The 23,493-nt window shown below is 36.9% G+C and overlaps 1 protein-coding gene across 1 annotated transcript in view; it reads right to left on the bottom strand.

The window, feature by feature from the left end:
- Positions 1–1,413: 1,413 nt before the first annotated feature.
- The window catches only part of LOC124616038 (mitochondrial proton/calcium exchanger protein), a 97,091-nt gene continuing 75,011 nt past the window's right edge, over positions 1,414–23,493 (bottom strand). The window contains exons 9-12 of the mRNA XM_047144268.1: positions 15,458–15,586; positions 6,920–7,134; positions 2,086–2,236; positions 1,414–2,003 (exon numbers count right to left, since the gene is read on the bottom strand). Of these exons, the coding sequence (XP_047000224.1) occupies positions 1,740–2,003; positions 2,086–2,236; positions 6,920–7,134; positions 15,458–15,586 (759 nt within the window). The 3' untranslated portion in view covers positions 1,414–1,739. The remainder of the gene's footprint in view (positions 2,004–2,085; positions 2,237–6,919; positions 7,135–15,457; positions 15,587–23,493) is intronic.

Below are 23,493 nucleotides of genomic sequence, written 5' to 3' on the forward strand. Positions count from 1 at the left end.
ACAAAAAGAGTTTTTTGTTGTGCCTATGTGCGACTCACCATCTCCGCTATATGGTGAGTAGCAACTTTCCTTCTCATAATATTGTTACATTCCATACTGGATTTTTCGTTGTTTCTGTTTTTGGTTGCATATTCTTCTCATAAAAAGAAGTTTCCCACTATCTTGGAAAACTGTAGCAGGAACTTTAGATGTCAAAGTAAGTACAATGTAAAATCTGGTAAAAACAGTAACCCGACAGACACCCCCTTTCCTACAGCATAATTGCCCTACTTAATATTACATAAAACAAACCTCACATGCACCCACAAAACCACATTCCTTTTGAGTGATAAAATCGATAAGCCTGCAGCAGTATGTAATGTGAGTGTGTGATTCCTAGATTAGTACAACAGAGAAAGTTCAGTTCAAAAAAATGTTAATATTATAACAGGAGGGATGATGGACATATCACTTAGATTCTAGGACACAAGTGACAATCTGTGAAGTATTTCTACTGGCAGTGTTGTGCTTTCTGAAGGTAGGTACTGGTCAGCCTTGGTATCTCTCTGTGAATCCTTGAACACAATGCTGAGAAAATGAAGAGTGTTACTTTCCCATTACAACTAATCATATTGTAGTGCACTGTAATATTTTGTTTGTTTTTATGTATATTAGCATTTCCTTAATAAGTTGTATGTAATCTAAAAATCACAAAAAATCCATTTACTTAAACGCACAACTGGATCATTACAGATACCAAAATAAGGTACAAAGGTATGCAAAACTTAAAAGAGTTATACATCCTTTGTAATGTCGCATGTGGTATTTTCAAAATGGTCCATTGTCTCAAGTTTTAAGATTCTGATTCAATTTTTTGTTTCGGAAGGAGTTAGTATTTCATAACAAAATAAATTCATTATACTTTCCTTGATTTTCAGTACTTCAGTTCAAAAATTAAAGGAGGATATAAGGCAATCATTTTAGCATGAAAAAATGTTACAAATCTTTAGAGTTGTAACACAGAAATATCTTCCCTCTTTCAGCCTGTTCCAAGTATGATATTTACATATACATAAATTTGTCAAGACAAATACTCTGATGTATCCACCAAAGCTATTTTGCCTATGTTCAGGGAGTCAATAGTATATTTAGGGGAAAAAACCACACCTTTGATCTACAAAGTAAATAAAAATTGCAGAAACATTAACTGTTATACCATATATACATCACATGTGACCTTTTTATTAAATTTTCCCTGCTCCTTACACCAGCAAAGTTCTGTTAGAATGAAAGTAAGATACCGAAAATTATCAGGTTAATGGACTGGAATGTTTACAACTTGTGAAAGTCTGCAGCTGTATTCACTCAATTAAAACAAGAAGAACTAAACAACTTTAGCCAGCACTCATTATTGAATACATTATAGCACTGAAATTAAATACTTTCCACAAAAATTTAATGTAAGTTCATTTGGTACATAGTGCTCACAAAGGAGCTATTAATACTTGCTGATGGAACTTGATCCCATTCTAATATTTACTATTATCTCAGGTACACTCTTGTAATGAATATCTGATGGAGACATACAGAGTTAAAAGTGAACTGCACTGAGTTACAGAAAAATCTTACACAATTATTTACATCTATACAAAAAATATAATATGAAAAGCCGAACACTGCACTTGTTCCAACAATAAGAATCGTATAAATTAAAAAATAAATTATACTTACAAGTATTAAAATGAATTTAAATTTAAATACTACAGCTTTTTACAGTTTTTATCTGTGCCAGGTGCTTTGGATGCTGTCACTGCAGCAGCAGGCACTTCACATGATTGTTTATTCACATTATCTGGACAAGGTTCACCTGCCTGCGTTGCTGTGCGACGTGTGGCACCTTTCTCTAACACTTTCCCCATCTGCTCCTCCAATTCAATTAATTCTTCCTTCTTTATTAATTCTACAATTTCATCAATCTGCTTTTTGTTGAGCTTAACATTTTCTGCAGCAACTAACTCAATCACCTGAAAAAGAAGGTCAATCTTTACATTATTTTGCATCAAGAACCAACACAAAAGGACAAATTTTAAAGAAACTTATACAAACCTTAAGCACATCATCTACACGAAGTGAACCATCACGATCAGCATCAATTTTTGCTAACACTTCTGATATTTGTTCAATAAATGAATCATCAGGAACTTTCTGGATCTGCCTGATTGCACTAATTAATTCTTCTATGCTTACCAGCTGCTCCCTGGAGAAAAGGAACAGTTTATTATATCACAAATGTTTAAAAAAAATGCAAGCTTTTATGAATATAAGACTGTGACAACATTTCACAGAAAAACATTGTGCCTCGTTAAGAGAAATTCTTTTGTGATTATGCCATTCGCGGACTACTTAAGGCCCCCCTCCCCATTTTCTTGCTTAGTTTCTATTATTTTCAGCCAGTGCACTTTTAGATTAAGAACTGGAAACCGCTGTGGTCCCAAGAGCAGTTAGAGAATTACAAACTGATTCACACAAAGTAATGTATACATGTGCAATACAAAGGTTCACTCCATAAACAATCACAGATAAAGCGAGCGTAAACCAACTGCCCCCCCCCCCCCCCAGCCGAACACGAACACACACACACACACACACACACACACACAAACACACACACACACACACACACACACACACACAGAGGTTTTTTTTACCCAATTATAAGATGAGGTTTTCCCCCAAATTTGTCACTGGAAAAATATAAGGTTGTCGTATTCTCGCCGAATGAACTATTGCTGCTAAGGTTGACATTTTTTATGTTGTTTGAGAGACTGATATAGTCGTCATCTCCCATTCACAGGTGAAGCTTTGGCTATTGAGATAATGCAGAGAAGGGTAGGTTGGGCAAACGATACTCATGCTCCAACAGGCTCCCAATTTCTTAATACGCCAAGGCACTCGATACAGTATCAATCTTTCTTGTACAGTTGTGACATCTGTCTCGCACAGCACTAATGAGAAACTACGGAGTAGTCGCCACAACAATCTACTGCTCTCCTTAAATTTTGTGAAGCATAAGAGGACATAGCATTAAATTCTATTATCTTACAAACACTTGTTTTATCTTAAAAGTTTTGCAATAAAAGTTCTCATATGTGTATGTATACCGTATACAAACATTTATGGTGCTTTTTAAGTGAAGGTAATATTGAAAAGAAAGAAATTTTGTTTTTCAAAAAAACATTATTTGATTCTGGACACAATTCAATATTCTGTCTGGTTACTAGAGATTGCAATTATTTACAAAGTGTGTCGCAAACGAGAAATTCAGTCGCTGTTCACATATTAGAATATCGCATAAAAATGTTAACACCTTTTAATCAGCTTTAAGCAATATGGTGACATTCAGACAAAATAAGAAAACTAATCCAGGATTAAATGTCTAAAAAATGAAACATATTAAACTGACTGTAGTTGTTATCACAAGAATAAAATAAAAGTGGCAAGACCCGTCTTGGAGACAATATGGACAGATGTCGCTACATTGTGGGATGAATGAAAGTTTGAGAACTGGATTGAATTGTGATTGCAATTTTTTAATTATGTATTAGTTGGTTTTGTTACATATGACCTGCATCCCACAAGGACACTGCAGTCTGTGTTTAGCAGTTCTTGAGGCACAGCACTATGGAAGGGCTTTTACCACCTTGGCCAAGAACTCTGAAGAGTGAGGGCAGGAGTGTGTTGTCAACCAAAGGAATCAATACTGTATACTTTTGCTTTTTATGGACATCTATCATGTTTAAACTGCAGTTTGCCTGACTCCACTTGAAATGACTTTAAAACTGGACAAATGCGCAACAACAGTATACATTTACCCATCAGACAGTAAAAATCTAGATAAGGACTAGTGACATAAGGCAGGGATTGACTTAAAATGTTTCCTGCAGCAATATTGTTCAACACTCACTGTGGTGTATGATGGTAATGAAAGGGGGTGTGTCAGCTGCTGGTTCTAGATAGCCAAGGAGAGTGTGGTGGGCAGATGGTATGTTTTGGAAGCAACAAACATTGTAACATCCTCATGTCCATCTGTATGTGAAATCCAATATGCATTCAGCAAAACAGAGCCACGTTCTCAAGTGCTACCACAATCACAACCTCAGAAATCACAACATATTTGAAAGAAACAGCCAAATATTTGTGAAAATGAAGATTTAAATTTCATAGCTGTGCTATTAGGACGATGGTGACAATTTCTCCTTGTATTATGAAAATCAAGACAATCAATAAATAGCCTAAGTTTTGAACACGTATAATGTTAACATTTTAGGCAGATACTTTATGTCAAGACAACAGCTATAAATTACAGAGTGCAGCAATCAGTCGTCCTTTTCAGATTTTATTATGCAAATCCGGATTTCAGCTAGTAACTAGCCATTCTTAATGTGCTATTTTTTATTCTCAGTGCATGTAAGTTCCTGTTGTTTGGGTGTCAGTCACAATTCTTTGAATACTACCATTCAAAGTATTCAAAGAACTGTGACTGACACCCAAACAACAGAAACTTACAAAATAGCACATTAAGAATGGCTACCGTATTTACTCGAATCTAAGCCACACTCGAATCTAAGCCGCACCTGAAAAATGAGACTCGAAATCAAGGAAAAAAATTTTCCCGATTCTAAGCCGCACCTGAAATTTGAGACTCGAAATTCAAGGGGAGATAAAAGTTTTAGGCCGCACCTCCAAATCGAAACTAAATTGGTCCATTATGATACGAGACACAACTGAGGTTGAATGAATGACGATACAGCTACAGTAGTTTGGTTCGAGTCGTAAGCTTAGCAGTTAAGCTTTACCAGGTAGCCATTGCTATGCGTCAGGCGCTCCATCCGTATTTATATGGGTACCATTCCTTCTTCACGTGCTTCGTCTGGTTTGAATTGATTGCTTATTTTTCTTTGATCTGATAAGTGCCGTTATGTGTTTACGTCACTCTAAGCTGAAAATGCATTACTGTACTGTGTCATGCATTGTTTGTCACATTCTGATAATGAGTGTTTACGGCCTGTAGCCGCTCGCGGCTTGGCTTGCTCTTGTGCGCGGTTACTTACACTGCTGCTTTCTTTGATAATGATCAACAAGAACCAAATAATAGACTGCATATGACGGAAGATGTTCTGAACGAGAGTTTAGCGAACATTTTTCTCCATTTGAAAATGTTTGCAGACGCCTCTTTAGTACATTATATTCTGCACAGAAATTAGTCATCTTAGATTTAAAAATCTAGTCAATTCCCTTGCTTCATTTCTGACTGTATCACTATTAGGCATAAGAATAATACGAATATAAACATGACATGATTTGTGTATTCTTCCGTGTTTGCTGTGCTCTCGCTCTAGTCTTGTAGTTTATTAGGCAGACAGGATTTAAATGAGACAACAGCAAACACGAAAGAATACATGGCAAAATGTTTATATTCGTATTATTCCTATGGTGAAGAGAATACTGCATGTGATTCACAATTCATAAACGTTCCTAGTAGCAACCATCTCTTCTCACAGGTAGGAAAAAATTCAGGACGTAAAGTTTCCCATATTGACAAACATCCCAAACAGTCTTGCCACTCGGATTTTCGTAGTACATTGAAATGCTGCTAGAAGGTGAACAATATGAAATTTCTATTTACTTCATTGGATAATGTATGAAAGTGCAGTGGTCGAAACTCGGGGCGGAGAAAAAAGCTCGTTTTCCACCTTTTTTTTTTTTTAATTTATTTACTGATGAAGAGGTTTTGGCGCCAGTATTTATCTTTGTGCCTGCAAAACATGTCTGTTGTAGCGCTACATATATTCGATGGCAGAAGTTAGTTGTTGTGGCACTTACCAACATTTTTCAGAACTTCCGCTTACTTTGCACTCGATTCTAAGCCGCAGGCTGTTTTTTGGATTACAAAAACCGGAAAAAAAGTGCGGCTTAGATTCGAGTAAATACGGTAGTACTAGCTGAAATCCAGATTTGCATAATAAAATCTAAAAAGGACAACTGATTGCTGCACTCTATAATTTAGAAGTCACATACAGTCACTGAGCGCATCCACTTTCCGAATGGAAGGTAACCTGATGAATACAACAGTTAGTAATTTAGACTAGTCAGACTACATTAATTCCAGGACTTTCCTTTGCTACCTACCATACTTCTCTTTTTAGCTGTTCTACTACTGTTGGGTCTTAAATTTTATTAATTAAGTTTTAATTTCAATTTTCAGGTGTACTTTTTCAATTTACTATTTACATGGTTTAAGTATAAATAAGTTAGTTTCAGTGCAAAATCAAATACAGAAAATACATTTGAACAATTTAAGAGTACCAGTTTTGAGAATAAAGATGGAATAAATAGATTTACAAGAATAAGAAACTAGTAACACAAACAGGGAACAATTTGAGACCACAGCAACAATGTTTTAAACATTCTACAACAAGAAAAAAAGGATAGGAAGGCAGGATTTATTTCTACGAATCACCACCACAGAGTTGCCACACAAACAAGTTCAAAGATTACTATTATGAATAAAACATAAAACTATCAACTTGAGACAGTTATAACCCACATTTGTGTACAATTTTCCCAACTGAAAGCAGCAAACTTGAAAAAACATGCTGAATCTGGACAGTAGCAATCTTTAGTTCACACATAGGTTTCTAAGAGAAGAGTGTTGTTATGATCCTACAGGATAAATGAACAATACTGTCATTCAGATTAGGATTGTTAAAACAACATAATTGATAGTTTTACAGCTATTTCAATGTCACGTAAATTTTAGACTATTCTTACAGTGTCTGTTTTATAAAGGGTTAGGCAAAATATGAAAAATATTAAGATTTACATTTATTATCTGATTTATGGTGACTACGACAAAAAAAGTTCTGAACCTGCAACTCACGTTTTTTGTTTTGATTCCTTTTCCTCCAACTCTTCTTTAGCTTCGAGATCTTTTTTGAGTTTTTGTTCTTCACGTTCAAGTTCCTGCAGCACGCAGTCCATTTTGTTGATCATGTTATTTACTTTATTGAAAAGGCGTTTTGCAGCTTTAGTTTCTTTAAGCTCCGCTTTTGACACATGGGCTGACTTTACTACTTGTCGCAGTTCATCAACATCCTGGAAATTTAAAAAGCTCAAAATAATAATGATAACATCAACAACAACAGCAGTTACATAATGTATATCATTGCACCTTGAGAGGTAAGGTAACCAAAACAATGTCATTGCTACACAACAGAATGCACAAATGGTTAAAGACTGCAAGAAACAACTGTTCGTAGATACCTAAAACACAGAAAAGCATTCAAACTGCCTCAAGACTGTTACATCCTGATGCTCCTGAAACAATATACTGTATGATGCACTGGAGTACACAAATAACACAGAGCAAATGCATAGACCACTCAAGCTACAGGTAACAATTAAGCCATCTTTCAAGAAGTGAACAGTGTTTATTTATCATTTTTTGTAGTGCTATTTATTTTGTTGTAAGAGTCTGAGGCTTTTTTGATCATTTGTGTGAAGTGAGGTAAATTTGTAGAGCAATTTTCTGCTGCAGTAGTTACTAGTGTCACTTTAATTACTCTTATCTACTTACATTTGTTTCTCTGCCAGTGAGAAGTGAACTAGTGCCAGTGTCATGTTCCTCATATTCTAGCAACTTGTGTTCATGTTTTTAACAAGTCTGGTAGTGCAAATCATTCTCTAAAAGGCAGGAAGGCTTGTTTTTATCTACATTTTTACCTCCGACACTTTGTGGTAGGATTGACAGGGAGTGTGCATGCCGTGTGCGGAAACATGAGTAATTGGCTGTAGTTCGTGAACTGCTGGGAATGTTGACCAAAGGCAGTTGTCCGCAAGCTGTGTCTTGGGGTGTAGCAGTGGTAGACACACTCGTGTGTTGCACAAGCTTGCTTATGTTGGCACCAATGACACCAGTCACCTGTATTCTGAAGCCATTCTCAGTTCATATGGGAAGCTGGTAGGAGTGGTGAAGACTGTTGGTCTCCCTTAAGGGTGAAAGCAGAGCTTACAATTTGCAGTATTGTGCCCAGAATTTATTGCAGCCCTTTGGTTTGAAGCCTAGTGGAGAGTCTCAACCAGGGACTCCATCAATTCTGTGATGGTCTTGGCTGCAGCTTTCTGGACCTGCATTATGGGGTGGAGAATTGTAGGGTTTCCATTGATAGATCAGGGGTGCACCACATAGAGGCTCAGCTGCTTGAGAAACAGAGTACTTGTGGAGTGCTCATGTTTTTTGAGGCTAGGTAACAGTCTCAGGCCCCTGAGGAATGCTTGACAGTCAATATGTAGAGAAGGAAATCAAATCACTTACCGAGTAAGGACACTTCAAATATCAAAATATTAACAGTAAATTGCCGATACATTTGGCCCCTAAATTTATCACTTTCCAGGAAAACCGCCGAGTTCAAATTTTACTCAGAAAGGAGAACTGGATGGAGTAGAAAGCTCCAAAATATTTAATAAGGAATGGAATGTACACTGACAAGGTTAGACTCCATAGGATTGGGAGTGTTCATGCCAATCGACAAAAATACTGTGTCTATCAAGATCTAAATTGAGAGTGACAGCGAAGTATCTGGAAATCAGGAACCGGCCTAGGTCAACTGATGTTAATCGGCTGAGGTGAACTCAGGTTAATAATCAGACTTTTTTTTTGACCTTTATCTTTTCTTTTTTTCTTTACCAGCCACCTGATTCTGTTCAAACAGTTATAGAATTGTACAAAGACAGTCTACTCTCTGTATCTTAGAAGTAACCTGATCATGCAACATTAGCGGAATGTGGATTCAACTGACTGACTATAGGTTGTGGTGTCTACGACATCATCGCAGGTAGTAAGGACAGACAGTCTTGTTAAGTAAATCTGAACACATTTCTCGAAAACATTCTGGAGCAGCTCATTCAACAAACCACAAGTGATGGGAATATTTTAGATCTTGTAGCTAAAAACAGGCCTCACATTACTGACAGTGTGAATATAGACACAGGGATTAGTGATATCACAGTGATGATGGTTACTAATGTTAATAAATCCATCAAGAAGCCTAGGAAAGTTTTTATGCTGGAAAGTGCAGAAACATGATTGTTAGAATCCTAGACAATGAATGGATTAGGTTCCAGTATTGTGGACATAGAGCAATTATAGGCAAAGTTTTAAGTAAAATGATTTTAAATCACACTGTGGAGAAGTACGTACTGAGCAATTGGACTAAGTCTGGCAAAGATCTACCTTGGTTTAATGACTAAATGCGGAAAATGAGAACACAGAGATTGTTGCAATCTCAGTTAAAAAACAGCACAGACATGTCAAAGACAAAAATTCATGCGTCTTTAAAAAGTTTGAATCAAAAAGCAAACAAAAACTTGTACTACAAAACCTTAGTGTGTGATTTGACTGATGACCTGAGAAAATTCTGGTTCTAGGTAAATCGCTATGCGTGTCAAAGGCCTGTATTCAGTAACTGGTCAACCAGTCTGATATGGCAATAGAAGACAGCGAACAAAAAAGTAATAGTTTTAAATTTTAAATTTAAGAAATCATCTATTTAAGAGGATCATACAGACATACTGTCATCTGACTATCGCTGAGACTCTTGTATGAAGAACATAGTAGTATGCATCCCTGGCATTGAGAAACAACTGAAAGAGTTGAAAATAAATAAGTCGTCAGGACTGGATGGAATCTCAACTCAATTTTACAGATATTACTCTTTGGCAATAATCACTCAGTCAGTTCACATTTATTATGAATCTCTCACCCAGCACAAAGCCCTAAGTTATCGGAAAAAAGTGCAGGTAACTCCTGTGTATAAGAAGGATAAATGAATGGACCTACAAAATTACAAGCAAATATCCTTAGTGACGGTTTGCTGCAGACTTCTTGAGAATATTCAGAGTTCGAATATAATGAATTTCTTCAATGTAGAAAAGTTTCTACCCACAAATCAGCACAGATTTAGAAAGCACTCCCCATGTGAACCTCTTCTTACTCTTTTCTCACATGATATCCTGAGCCCTATGGATCAAGAGCAGCTGATAGATGCCATACTCCTAGATTTACAGAGACTGTTTGACACGATGACCCACTGCAGACTGTTAACGAAAGTCTGAGCGTACAGAATATATTACCAGATATGTGAGTGGTTCACAGAATTTTTAAGTGATACAAACCAGTATGTTGCTCTTGATGGCAAACATTCATCAGAGACAAGGGTATTGTCAGGAGTGTGCCAGGGAAGCACGATTGGAATGCTACGGCTCTCTACACACATAAATGATCTGACAGACACGGTGAATGGCTGTCTGCAATTCTTTGCTGATGAGACTTTAGTGTACGGGAAAGTGTATTCATTGGGTGACTACTGGAGGATATAGGATGACTTAGACAAAATTTCTAACTCGTGTGATGAATGACACCTACACTTGCACCAGAAAAACATTGCACAACAGTTTATGTTATCAAGTTAGGTTCGTTATACTGCAATAGTGATGTTGCAGACAATATGGGTTTCCATTCCACCCCGTAAATGTAAGATCTGAGCAATAACAATTCATTTTTGAGTTGCTACCATAATGACAGCAAATAAACACTGTGTAATACTGTAGCTATAAGTACAACAAAGCACACTTTTGATAACAAATACAGGACAAAAGCATTTGATGATGACTGATAACTTGAAAACAATATGGTACATAGTTTACAAAATAAATAATACCGAGATAATAACTTCTCCCTGTATGTTTTATTATGTCGAAGATGCAATAAATAACCGATGTTCATAGCTTTTCGCTCAACAATTTACAGCAACAATGGCACAATTCCATCCAACTCCCATTGTCACTTGTCAGAATAAGCACCAAAACCATCTTCGTCATTCTCATCAACATGACAAATCATTAGCTGTTCATGGTCAATAACGATATCTTCCACTGACTGCGCTGCTCAAATATGTTTTTCAATGTGATTACCTTTTTTCCTCCATGAGGCAGCATCCACAGTTGCAAGAGCTTCACACAACTGCCTTCCCATCTCTGTTATTTGTTATTGTAAAAGACTTATTATTGTTTCTCATGAATGTCTTCACATGACTCCATACAAACTCAAAGAGGCTGAAATGGCAGTGATATAGTGGCAGCCTTATTACAGTATTATGATGCTACATGCCTTATTTTCTCTAACAAGCGAATATAGCAGAAGCTTCATCATGCTCGTATCCGCAGCAATCTTTCATGCCTGTAACCAATGCACCATAACTTCTTTGCAGTCCTTTGTGGTTGGGGCTTCATTCAGTATGGAGTGTTGTTCATTACAGTTGTTGCAGGGATAGAAAAGGTTCCTGAACCACTCAACAAATCATGTATGATCTACGTTTTCCTTCATGATAATCGCCTGTCTTTTTGGACCAAAAAACTAAAGTGCATCAGGAACAAAACCACTGGAGGAACCTGCACGGACCACAATCTTTCTGTCAGCTGACGAACACTACTTCTTGGATTGTCATCCAGCCATCATTGACTGACAGCTTCCTGGCATTAACACATGTTTTGTCTAGCTGTATTATGGAATGAACGTCCTCGTCCACAATTCTGTGCAAGAATATGCATTGAGCTGTTACAGTATGTGCCTTTTTTAACAGGACTTTGCGTCCATCTAGCACTTTGTAATGCAAACCCAAACTTTTGAGCAAAATGTTTTGACACTTCTCCTGCTCCTGAAAAGTTAACTTTCTTTTAGCGACATTAGTAACTTTGCTATGGCAGCATACTCTTCCTTGCTATAATAAGCATAAATACGCCTGCAAATAACATTGGACCAGAAGGAATACCAAGTATGTGAGTGTGTGGCTGCTTTTTCTTCTTTCCAGGAGTCACTAAAAATACATTATATGATCCAGATGCCACAGAATCATTATGGCTCACGTCTAAATCTCTCAACTTTTGCAGTAACACTGTTACTCAATACTGTTCTTGCACTAATTCCACGAGTTTTTGATGTGCGTCCCACTACTTCATTTGCAGGAACTGATAGATGTCAAGATACTTTCACCTGCTCGTAAAACTCATGAGTTCTCCACATTAACTCCAGTGCCTTGCTGTTTAGCGATACACATCGATGGAAAAGACTGTCACTGGGTGAATAAACACTTCTGTAGCATTTTTCACATATCATAATTTTCTCAAGCATCGAACAATATAAGCACGTAGAAACCAACAACACGTTTTTTTATGTACACTCAAAGCAAAGTTGACAACCGAAAGCGGTTACTGAGCTGGGAATGGTTTGTGCCGCAAGCCTAGTGCCTCACGCTTTTCATTCTTTACTTGTTAAATTGTTATGCTGCCAACCTGAAATGCATATATTAAGTTCAAAATTTCAGCGGCTTTGGTAGAGCTCTTAACATAGAAAAATGTAAGTTAATGCACTAGAACACAAGCTTGACCCATTCCTGAGCACTACTTGAGTGTTTGGGATCTCTTGGATTGAAGGAAGACATTGAGGTAATTCAGAACTGTATTGCTGTATTTGTTACCAGTACATGCATTCAACACGAAAGCATTATACAGATGCTTTGTGAACTCAAGACAACATTCTTTTTGCGAACACTATTGAGAAACTGTAGAGAACTGGCATTTGCAGCTGACTGCAGAATGATCCTACCATCGCCAACATACATCTCACACAAGGACCAAGAAAACAGAGTAAGAGAAGTTAGGGCTTGTACGGAGGCATATAGATGGCCGTTTTTCCCTCACTCCATTTGTAAGTCAAAGAGGAAAGGAAACAACTGGTAGTGGTACAAGGTGACCTCTGCCACATATCATATGGTAGCTTATGGAGTATGTATGTAGACATACATAATTTTCTTTCTATTTCATAATTGTCTATTTTATACTCAAGGAATGAAGAGACTAATGTTAGAAGTTAATGTTCAGTTAACACTGAGGTAATTAGAAGTGATTAACTAACTTAACTGGATAAGAATGAGCAAGGAAATTGGTGACACTTACTTATATGAACTAGCAGAGCATTAATAAAGTGATTCACGAAAACACACAAAAAAATTACACATTGTTAGGCAGATGGATATTTGGGCCTTACTCTTCTTACAACTGAGTCTAGTGGGCATACCATACTCCATACATCCACTTTCAATTACTTATCCATATTATAGCAAAGAATGAACAGTAGATATTTGAAGGTTAGGTTTACACATGTTTCAGGTGTCACTTGTCACAAGAAAATGATATGCAAAACATGCATAAATAGTACATCAAAGCCTGTAATTCTTTGTACAAACCAGTAAGAGCTCTCATTCTTGTTGCGACATAAAAGTGTCAACAAAGGAAAGGAATCTCTGTGATGAGATTACATTTAAATAACAATAAAATAGCAAATTTTAAGTCACTACTAAAAATCAGTGAGCAGGACACTATGAGCAAGTGTACTTGCCAAACTGCTCAACAGCACAAAGGTTACATAGGCTTGATAAATGAAGAAACGGAGAGGTAAGTTTAGTTTGTAGCTTTTCGGAACTTCAATTACTGTCTTCATACAAAGAACAGCACCAAAATATGACAAAATGTAACAAGACCAGAAGAAATGAAAATCACTCAGAAATTCCAGTCTGTGAAGAGACAATTTTAGTTAAGATTTTTTTCTGAACTCTGTTCATAATTCCTCTTCTCTCTGTCACTTGTGCCTCTCCCAATCCAGGAACTGTAACATCTGAATGATCCCCTCCATCCCCTACACATCCTCCACTTATATTTATGATAGCCAATATATCACTTTCTACTTACAGAAAAAAATCTGACATGTTACCAATTTTAATAATCTGTTTCCAGTTGTCCGCACACTGGCTCTTCTACAACTGTTCATTTCAAGAAAGTGACTGCAGGTGCTCTTGTCCTGCCCCACAGTGTTACATATCATCTCAAGAACTGTTAAACAATGAGGAAACTGGGATGGAATTACAGTATGGTTAATGTCTATGAAAGTTGTTGCAATGAGTCAATGCAATAAAATCTTAATGGGTTTCTTGCTGCAGAAGATTGCAGAATGAGTGTGGTATTTAGGAAAGAGTACTCTCCCTTTGCAGAAGATGGAATGAGATAGTTGCCTTTCTGAAAAAGTCACATGCACACTGCGATCTTAAGCAAGAAACCAGTGGAGCTGTTGTTGCAATATGAATTACAACAGGTTGCTACTCACCAATTAGAGGTGGTGTTGAGCACGGACAGGCACGTTTGAAAGTAGACTGGTGGATGTTTCTTAGCTATCAGACAATGTCCTTCAACAGATGAAGGAAAACACACACACACACACACACACACACACACACACACACACGCTAATTCATACCTGTACAACTGTGTCCCAAGTTTTTTAAATGAATAATCATTATCAAACTTTAATTCAAGTTGATAGCCGGTTTACTGAATGATGATTTGCTCAGGAAGTATGTAAATATGACAAAAATGAACACACACAATAAAACACTGTGGAGCTTTATTGGTCTAGCACTGTGTTTCCACGAAAGTAAAATAAACTAAACTAAAAAATTATTTTTATCAGAGTCTGCAAAGCTTCCTATTTCAAAAAACCTTTCAATCTCTTTGGAGTAATTTGGCAGTAATAAGTAAGCAGAGTGTCTCTTAGTGTCAGGTGCTTAAAATTTAATTTACGGGAGAGAAGACATAATGAAAATATAAAACAAATATTCACTCTTTTATGCTATTTTATTATCGAGAAGTGCAGCAAGTTGCTGATTATCCATGTGTCAATTATCCAGTCTGTAAGTTACCCATGCATATTTTGGTGATTTTTGATGCTATAAGTCTTCTGTTATAATTGTAATGAATATTTGCATTTAGAACATACTATTATATAAGTAACATTTTACCACATAAATGACACAATGAAATACGCTAATATATTAGAGTATGCAGGACAAAATTTGTTTGACTTTCCCAATGTTTTTACTCTCCAGAAAGTGGGAAACATCACCATGAAAAAAGTGAATGAAAAACAAACAGAAAAAAATAGATTACTTCCTGGAAGCGAATGGTAAGCAAATGATGCTAAATACATTGTGTTTTAGGTGTAATTTTGTAAATAAATTGTTGTTTCTGGTGAGTAATGCCAAAGTAAAGCAGTGAACGTTTATATGTACCATATAGTATGTTTTGTAAATACAATAAATAGCAGTTTCTTGCAAAACATGTATTTAGGATTATACATGTTTTCTGATTGTCTGTGCAGTCTCAGATCCGCAATAACCCCCTATAATCTGAAGATTTCTGTAATTTATTAGCACTTTTCAGAGTTACAAATTGAATTTAGTTGCAAGCTATAGTATTATACCACCAAAATAAGCTACAAAAGTAACATTAAGCAGCAAAATGGTTAATTTACCTCTTGATACTCAGCCAGTTCTTCCTTGAGGTCATCAAGTTCCTCCTTTTCTACGAGCAACTTCTTCTTTTCTTTTCCAATGCTGTCTAAAGCATCTTCTAGCTTCTCAAAATCAATGGAACTCAGTTCCTAAGTAATAAGACAAATATTTTAAATTAAGTACAGGATTTAAATCTGCAGAGGGAAACCAATAGCTGAAGTCCCTTCCTCTGGCAAACATAACAGAACAAAAAGACAACAACCAGAGTAAAGGAAAGTAAACATATGAATATATACCACTAAGGCCTGAAATTATAACTTCTTCAACTGGAAAAATGAAGTTAACATTAATTGTGTCTAAAGTTTGTGAACAGCCTGTGCAAATAAGAAGGTGAATGGTAGTAAATCCATCCCGGATTTACCAGTGTTTGATTTAGTATATATACCGAGTTCAATACAGCCTTATAACACCTAGTATGATGTATAGAGCCATGCATCAGATTGTTTCAAGTCTGTCTACAACCTTTTAAATTCCATGAAGAGAGAGATAGTCACAATAGTGACTAGCAGTATTCAAGCCAGTATCTAGAGAGAAGTTGCTCAGATTCTAGAATAATTCATTACATGCGAGCACAAAATATTTTTCACATGTCAAAAACAAATTAACAGCAGTACTGGTGGTTTCTATCTTTGTGCATTTAGCAATCATTTTCCAAACAAATCTGAACAGCAGAAACACATTTCCAATCACATGGAATACTCTGTTGCTCCAACATGTTTTGACAAACTAATATTGGACGAGTAAGTAGAGCAAAAATCAAACAGTTGTATTTCAATCAGTCTTTATTTATTTTTCTTTAAGCTACCTGTTTCTGCACTTCAATGGTGCCATCCTCAGGCTCCTATGCACGCTGAACAGATGTTCTACAGGGTTTGGTGCAATACAACAGGAGTCACCAAATAAATCTGGATTCTGTAAATATTTTTCTGAAGTGAGTCCCCTAACAATTCGACAACAAATGTTAGAAGAGGTTCCAGTTTAGCAAGGATCCCATTACTGCCATCAAGCAATTTTTATTGCTTTTGAACTCTTATCACATATAAAGTTTGTAATTTATATATAATCTACAATCAAGAACACGGTTGTTGTTGTTGTGGTCTCCAGTCCTGAGGCAGGTTTGATGCAGCTCTCCATGCTACTCTATCCTGTGCAAGCTTCTTCATCTCCCAGTACCTACTGCAACCTACATCCTTCTGAATCTGCTTAGTGTATTGATCTCTTGGTCTCCCTCTACGATTTTTACCCTCCACGCTGCCCTCCAATGCTAAATTTGTGATCCCTTGATGCCTCAAAACATGTCCTACCAACCGATCCCTTCTTCTAGTCAAGTTGTGCCACAAACTTCTCTTCTCCCCAATCCTATTCAATACCTCCTCATTAGACACGTGATCTACTCACCTTATCTTCAGCATTCTTCTGTAGCACCACATTTCGAAAGCTTCTATTCTCTTCTTGTCCAAACTGGTTATCGTCCATGTTTCACTTCCATACATGGCTACACTCCATACAAATACTTTCAGAAACGGCTTCCTGACACTTAAATCTATACTCGATGTTAACAAATTTCTCTTCTTCATAAACGATTTCCTTGCCATTGCCAGTCTACATTTTATATCCTCTCTACTTCGACCATCATCAGTTATTTTACTCCCTAAACAGCAAAACTCCTTTGCTACTTTAAGTGTCTCATTTCCTAATCTAATCCCCTCAGCATCACCCGATTTAATTTGACTACATTCCATTATCCTCGTTTTGCTTTTGTTGATGTTCATCTTATATCCTCCTTTCAAGACACTGTCCATTCCGTTCAACTGCTCTTCCAAGTCCTTTGCTGTTTCTGACAGAATTACAATGTCATCGGCGAACCTCAAAGTTTTTACTTCTTCTCCATGAATTTTAATACCTACTCCGAATTTTTCTTTTGTTTCCTTTACTGCTTGCTCAATATACAGAGTGAATAACATCGGGGAGAGGCTACAACCCTGTCTCACTCCTTTCCCAACCACTGCTTCCCTTTCATGCCCCTCGACTCTTATAACTGCCATCTGGTTTCTGTACAAATTGTAAATTGCCTTTCGCTCCCTGTATTTTACCCCTGCCACCTTCAGAATTTGAAAGAGAGTATTCCAGTTAACGTTGTCAAAAGCTTTCTCTAAGTCTACAAATGCTAGAAACGTAGGTTTGCCCTTCCTTAATCTTTCTTCTAAGATAAGTCGTAAGGTTAGTATTGCCTCACGTGTTCCAACATTTCTACGGAATCCAAACTTATCTTCCCCGAGGTCCGCTTCTACCAGTTTTTCCATTTGTCTGTAAAGAATTCGCGTTAGTATTTTGCAGCTGTGACTTACTAAACTGATAGTTCGGTAATTTTCACATCTGTCAACACCTGCTTTCTTTGGGATTGGAATTATTATATTCTTCTTGAAGTCTGTGGGTATTTCGCCTGTCTCATACATCTTGCTCGCCAGATGGTAGAGTTTTGTCATGACTGGCTCTCCCAAGGCCATCAGTAGTTCTAATGGAATGTTGTCTACTCCCGGGGCCTTGTTTCGACTTAGGTCTTTCAGTGCTCTGTCAAACTCTTCACGCAGTATCTTATCTCCCATTTCATCTACATCCTCTTCCATTTCCATAATATTGTCCTCAAGTACATCGCCCTTGTATAAACCCTCTATATACTCCTTCCACCTTTCTGCCTTCCCTTCTTTGCTTAGAACTGGGTTGCCATCTGAGCTCTTGATATTCATACAAGTGGTTCTCTTCTCTCCAAAGGTCTCTTTAATTTTCCTGTAGGCAGTATCTATCTTACCCCTAGTGAGACAAGCCTCTACATCCTTACATTTGTCCTCTAGCCATCCCTGCTTAGCCATTTTGCACTTCCTGTCGATCTCATTTTTGAGACGTTTGTATTCCTTTTTGTCCGCTTCATTTACTGCATTTTTATATTTTCTCCTTTCATCAATTAAGTTCAATATTTCTTCTGTTACCCAAGGATTTCTATTAGCCCTCATCTTTTTACCTACTTGATCCTCTGCTGCCTTCACTACTTCATCCCTCAGAGCTACCCATTCTTCTTCTACTGTATTTCTTTCCCCCATTCCTATCAATTGTTCCCTTATGCTCTCCCTGAAACTCTGTATAACCTCTGGTTCTTTCAGTTTATCCAGGTCCCATCTCCTTAAATTCCCGCCTTTTTGCAGTTTCTTCAGTTTCAATCTGCAGTTCATAACCAATAGATTGTGGTCAGAATCCACATCTGCCCCTGGAAATGTCTTACAATTTAAAACCTGGTTCCTAAATCTCTGTCTTACCATTATATAATCTATCTGATACCTTTTAGTATCTCCAGGGTTCTTCCATGTATACAACCTTCTTTCATGATTCTTGAACCAAGTGTTAACTATGATTAAGTTATGCTCTGTGCAAAATTCTACAAGGCGGCTTCCTCTTTCATTTCTTCCCCCCAATCCATATTCACCTACTATGTTTCCTTCTCTCACTTTTCCTACTGACGAATTCCAGTCACCCATGACTATTAAATTTTCGTCTCCCTTCACTACCTGAATAATTTCTTTTATCTCGTCATACATTTCATCAATTTCTTCATCATCTGCAGAGCTAGTTGGTATATAAACTTGTACTACTGTAGTAGGCATGGGCTTTGTGTCTATCTTGGCCACAATAATGCGTTCACTATGCTGTTTGTAGTAGCTAACCCGCACTCCTATTTTTTTATTCATTATTAAACCTACTCCTGCATTACCCCTATTTGATTTTGTATTTATAACCCTGTAATCACCTGACCAAAAGTCTTGTTCCTCCTGCCACCGAACTTCACTAATTCCCACTGTATCTAACTTTAGCCTATCCATTTCCCTTTTTAAATTTTCTAACCTACCTGCCCGATTAAGGGATCTGACATTCCGAGAACATGGTTGGTATTAATTTGGTTAACAAGTCTACAGAGATTATTTCAGACTGTTAACACATTGCACATATTATTATTGCATTTAAAAATAAACTATGAGCCAAAACATTAAGGCCATATGCTTAATAGTGTGTTAGTCCATCTTCGGAAAGTAATACAGCAGTGATTCTGTGTGGCATGGGTTCAACAAGTCAATGATGCATTTCTGGAGGTATGTGGCACCAGATATTTATGCAGAGGTCATGCAACTCCTGTTAATTACAGGTCAATTATTTGTGGCCATGGAGCTGGTGCTCAGTAGCAACTGACATGTTACATCAGGTTCAGATCAAGCAAATTTTGTGGCCACAACTTCAGCAAGAGTTCACTATTACATTCCTTGAAACACAGCAAAACAGTGCCTAATAATTTTTTCGCATAACAATGTACGGAAAGTTCTGATTGAGAATTATGTATTATTTAGGAATAAAGGAGACAACTCACCCAAAGGCAGAAGAGCAGTGTCATCAATAGGTACATAATCAACAGGTACAGAGCTTTGGTAGGTTTAGGAAATAGGGAGATAGATGTGTGCATGTGAGCGAGCGAGCTTATGTGTGTTTGTGCACATATTTTACCTACAAGCTTGAAAACGGAAGTTTATTCTGAAAGCTAACAAAGCTCTGTACCTTTTGGTTGTGTACCTATCGACGACATAGCACTTTTGCATTTCACTATTTTCTTGCGTAGTTGATTCTGTAATCATAATGTAATTGTAAAGCAATTTCTGTCACAATTACCTTTTACTAGTTATTACTGTTGTCATATAATTAAATGTCGAAGAATTAAAACACAGAGTCATGCAGAAGCAGTTGGCAGAGAGGGTTCCTAGTGACAAGTGGTCAAGTGCAGATGCAGAAGGAATAAACTGCAAGATCTATAATATGTGGCCAGGTATATTACGTGGCTTTGTCATACATTGCTGATGAATAATTTCTTACCTTGCACTAGCAGAAACTCATCGAAGTAAGATCCAACCATTTCATCTTTAGATTTACAAGGCTAGCTAGTATAGTAGGTCTTCTTAACTGAATAACAGAGTGTTTAGTGCAGCAACTGTTATAGTGTAAATGAACTTTACCTCAATCATTTATCTAATATGGTCCTATACAATCACCATTATTCACTCTTAGAATACCACAAGTGAAAGAACAGTAAAGTATTGAAAGTGAAGAGCTTATTTACTTTCAATACCTAACATAAAAACGTGTAACTTACAAAACTGAGAACTGTCTAAAGCTGTCATTTAACTGTGGTGAATTTTGCTACTTGGTAGAACAACACATTTAAGAATAATGGCTAAGAGAAAAAGGATAATTTAAAAGAATGTTGATACGATATTACTTCAGAATAATACATTTCAAGTTTTTGTGTGCACTGCGAACTCTGTCCACATTTGCAAATTACGTAACAGTGTTATGCAAAATTACTCATTCTTTGCTAAATGAAAGACTATGAATTACCTAGAAGTAACTTACTACAATAGAGAACAACTATTTATGAATATTTGCATTTCTAAAATTAGGAACGGTTAGCGCTACAGTGAGTAACGTAACACTAATCATTACAGGAACTGTTTTGCAAACTATTAACTTTTATGTACAAGTGTTTAGTACAAATTATTTTGCCGACTTTTCTCATTAAGTCGTGGTATTAACATGTTTTTAAATCTGAGCTTCAGCCAGTGCTTTTGGTCCCATTCTTGTCCAATTACAATTCAGTGATTAGTTTAAAAATACAGTTAATAAACAATTAATAATCATATAGTTATTTTTGCTCACATAGTGAGCTGGTAACCATTCTTATGTAATTTGCTATCCAAAATTATAACCAATTCAGTTTGTTTATTTCAAAATTCATTAAATATTTCTTATTTTTATCTTCTTTTGTCAAAATTTCTTTCAATCATTATCATGTGAAATTAGTCACATGTTAACAATTCAGCTAGAACTGTATCTGCACTTATATGGATATTTGTATTTCTTCGGAATAGATGCCTTTCCCAAACAACATAGAATATTAGTTGCGCATGTAATTTAGAAATTCTCACTAACTGGAAGTATAGGTCTGTCATATTCTCAAGTCACTGTAGATTGATTCTGGCCTTGGGACACAGACAGTTACCCTGCTTGAATATGCCATTGCTGTTGGGGCAGACATCAAGCATGAAGGGATGCAGGTAGTCTGCAATAATGTTCATATGTGCTTCATTACTATCACATAGCTCATGGAAGTACAGGCGAATATTTTCTATAGTATAACCTGCTCACTATCGTCTATGGGTAATACCTGTGAGTAATAATCAAAATTGTCCTGGGTTCCAGCTTAGATCCCAACCACTACTTAAATTTTTCATAATATCATTAGCAATGGCTACTGAATTTTTCCAGTATAAGGAATGACCCTTGTTCTGACAAGTACTATCAAAGAGGAAAGAAGAGTGGAAGAGGCTCATGGCACCCCCTTATCCTTGGGGTGCGAAACTCATCCTGCAAGATGGAAAAAATAGCAATGATCAATGGCATGAGGATGCAGAAGGCAATGGAAACCACAGCATTACAGACAATGTGAACCATAGGAAATGTGGCTTGTGCTCAAAAAGTGTCATGATCTCTCCATTAGCAACAGAGTCCAGAGTAGTCCCCTATTCAGATTTCTAGGAGGAGACTGTCAATGGGGAGATGTCCACATGAAAAAGTCTGAGGAAAAAAAATTAACAAAATAGTAACATTCTATGAGTCAGAGTGTGAAATGTCAGACTTCTGAATGTGGTAGGAAAATTAGAAAATCTGGAAAAGGAAATGCGAAGACTCACTCTACATACAGTAGGGAATGGTGAAGTGGAATGGAAAGAAGATACGAATACAGTAGGGAATGGTGAAGTGGAATGGAAAGAAGATACGAATTACTGATCGGATGATACAGGATAATATCTACAGCAGTAGAAAATGGTATAATTGGAGTAGCATTTGTTATGAATAGGAAGGTAGGGCTAAGAGTGAGCTACCTTGCAAAATTTCATGACAGAAATGGTCCATTAGCATCGAAAAGTAATTCCAACAACATTAGTTCAGGTTTACTTGCTGATGTTAAAAGCTGAAGATGAGAGGGATAGAGAATGTTATGCGGCTGTTGACCATGTAATTCGCTGTGTAGAGGGTATACAAAAGTCTCAATCATGGGTAATTGGAGTACAATAGTAGAAGAAGGAACAGAAGATAGGGTTCCATGAGAATATAGGCTTGGAAGTACAAATGAGAGAGGAGAAAGACTAATACAGTTCTGCAGTAAACTTCAATTGGTAACAGCAAGTAGACTGCTCAAATATCACAAGCGGGGGTGACATACTTGGAAAAGTCTGGAGACAATGGAAGGTACCACCCGGATACATCACGTTCAAATCAAGATCCCTAAATCATATAATGGATTGCAAAGTGTACCTAGGAGCAGATACAGACTTAGACCAAAATTTAGTAATGAAGAAGAGAAGGCTGAAGTTTAAGAGAATCGTCAGGAAGAATCACCGTGGAAAAAAATTGGGATACTGAAGTAGTACTGGGAAATGATGGGATATGTTTGAAGTTCTCTAAGGTTGTAGATAGTATGATAATGAATACCATGGTAGAGAGTTAACATGAAGAACACCGAGATCTCCGAAAAGGGCAATCGTAGAAATTGAACAGTCACTTTAGTGCAAGAAAGATAATTATGAAGACACCTTGGATAACAGAAGAACAACTGCAACTCATCATCGAAAGAAATAAATACAAAAAATGCTCACAAAAACAGGGGTTATGGTGATAAATGTCATTTAGGAATGAAATAAGTAGATACAAAGTGCAGGAATCTAAGGCTGCAGAAAAAATGTGAAGAAATAGAAATAACAAAGAATAATGGGGTGGGAGAGAGAGAGAGAGAGAGAGAGAGAGAGGGGAGAGAGAGAGAGAGAGAGAGAAGGGAAGAGGAGAGAGAGAGAGAGAGAGAGAGAGGAGAGAGGGAGAGAGAGAGAGAGAGAGAGAGAGAGAGAGT

The sequence above is a fragment of the Schistocerca americana genome, chromosome 1 (assembly GCF_021461395.2).
Source record: "Schistocerca americana isolate TAMUIC-IGC-003095 chromosome 1, iqSchAmer2.1, whole genome shotgun sequence".
Classification (NCBI taxonomy): Eukaryota; Metazoa; Arthropoda; class Insecta; order Orthoptera; family Acrididae; genus Schistocerca; species Schistocerca americana.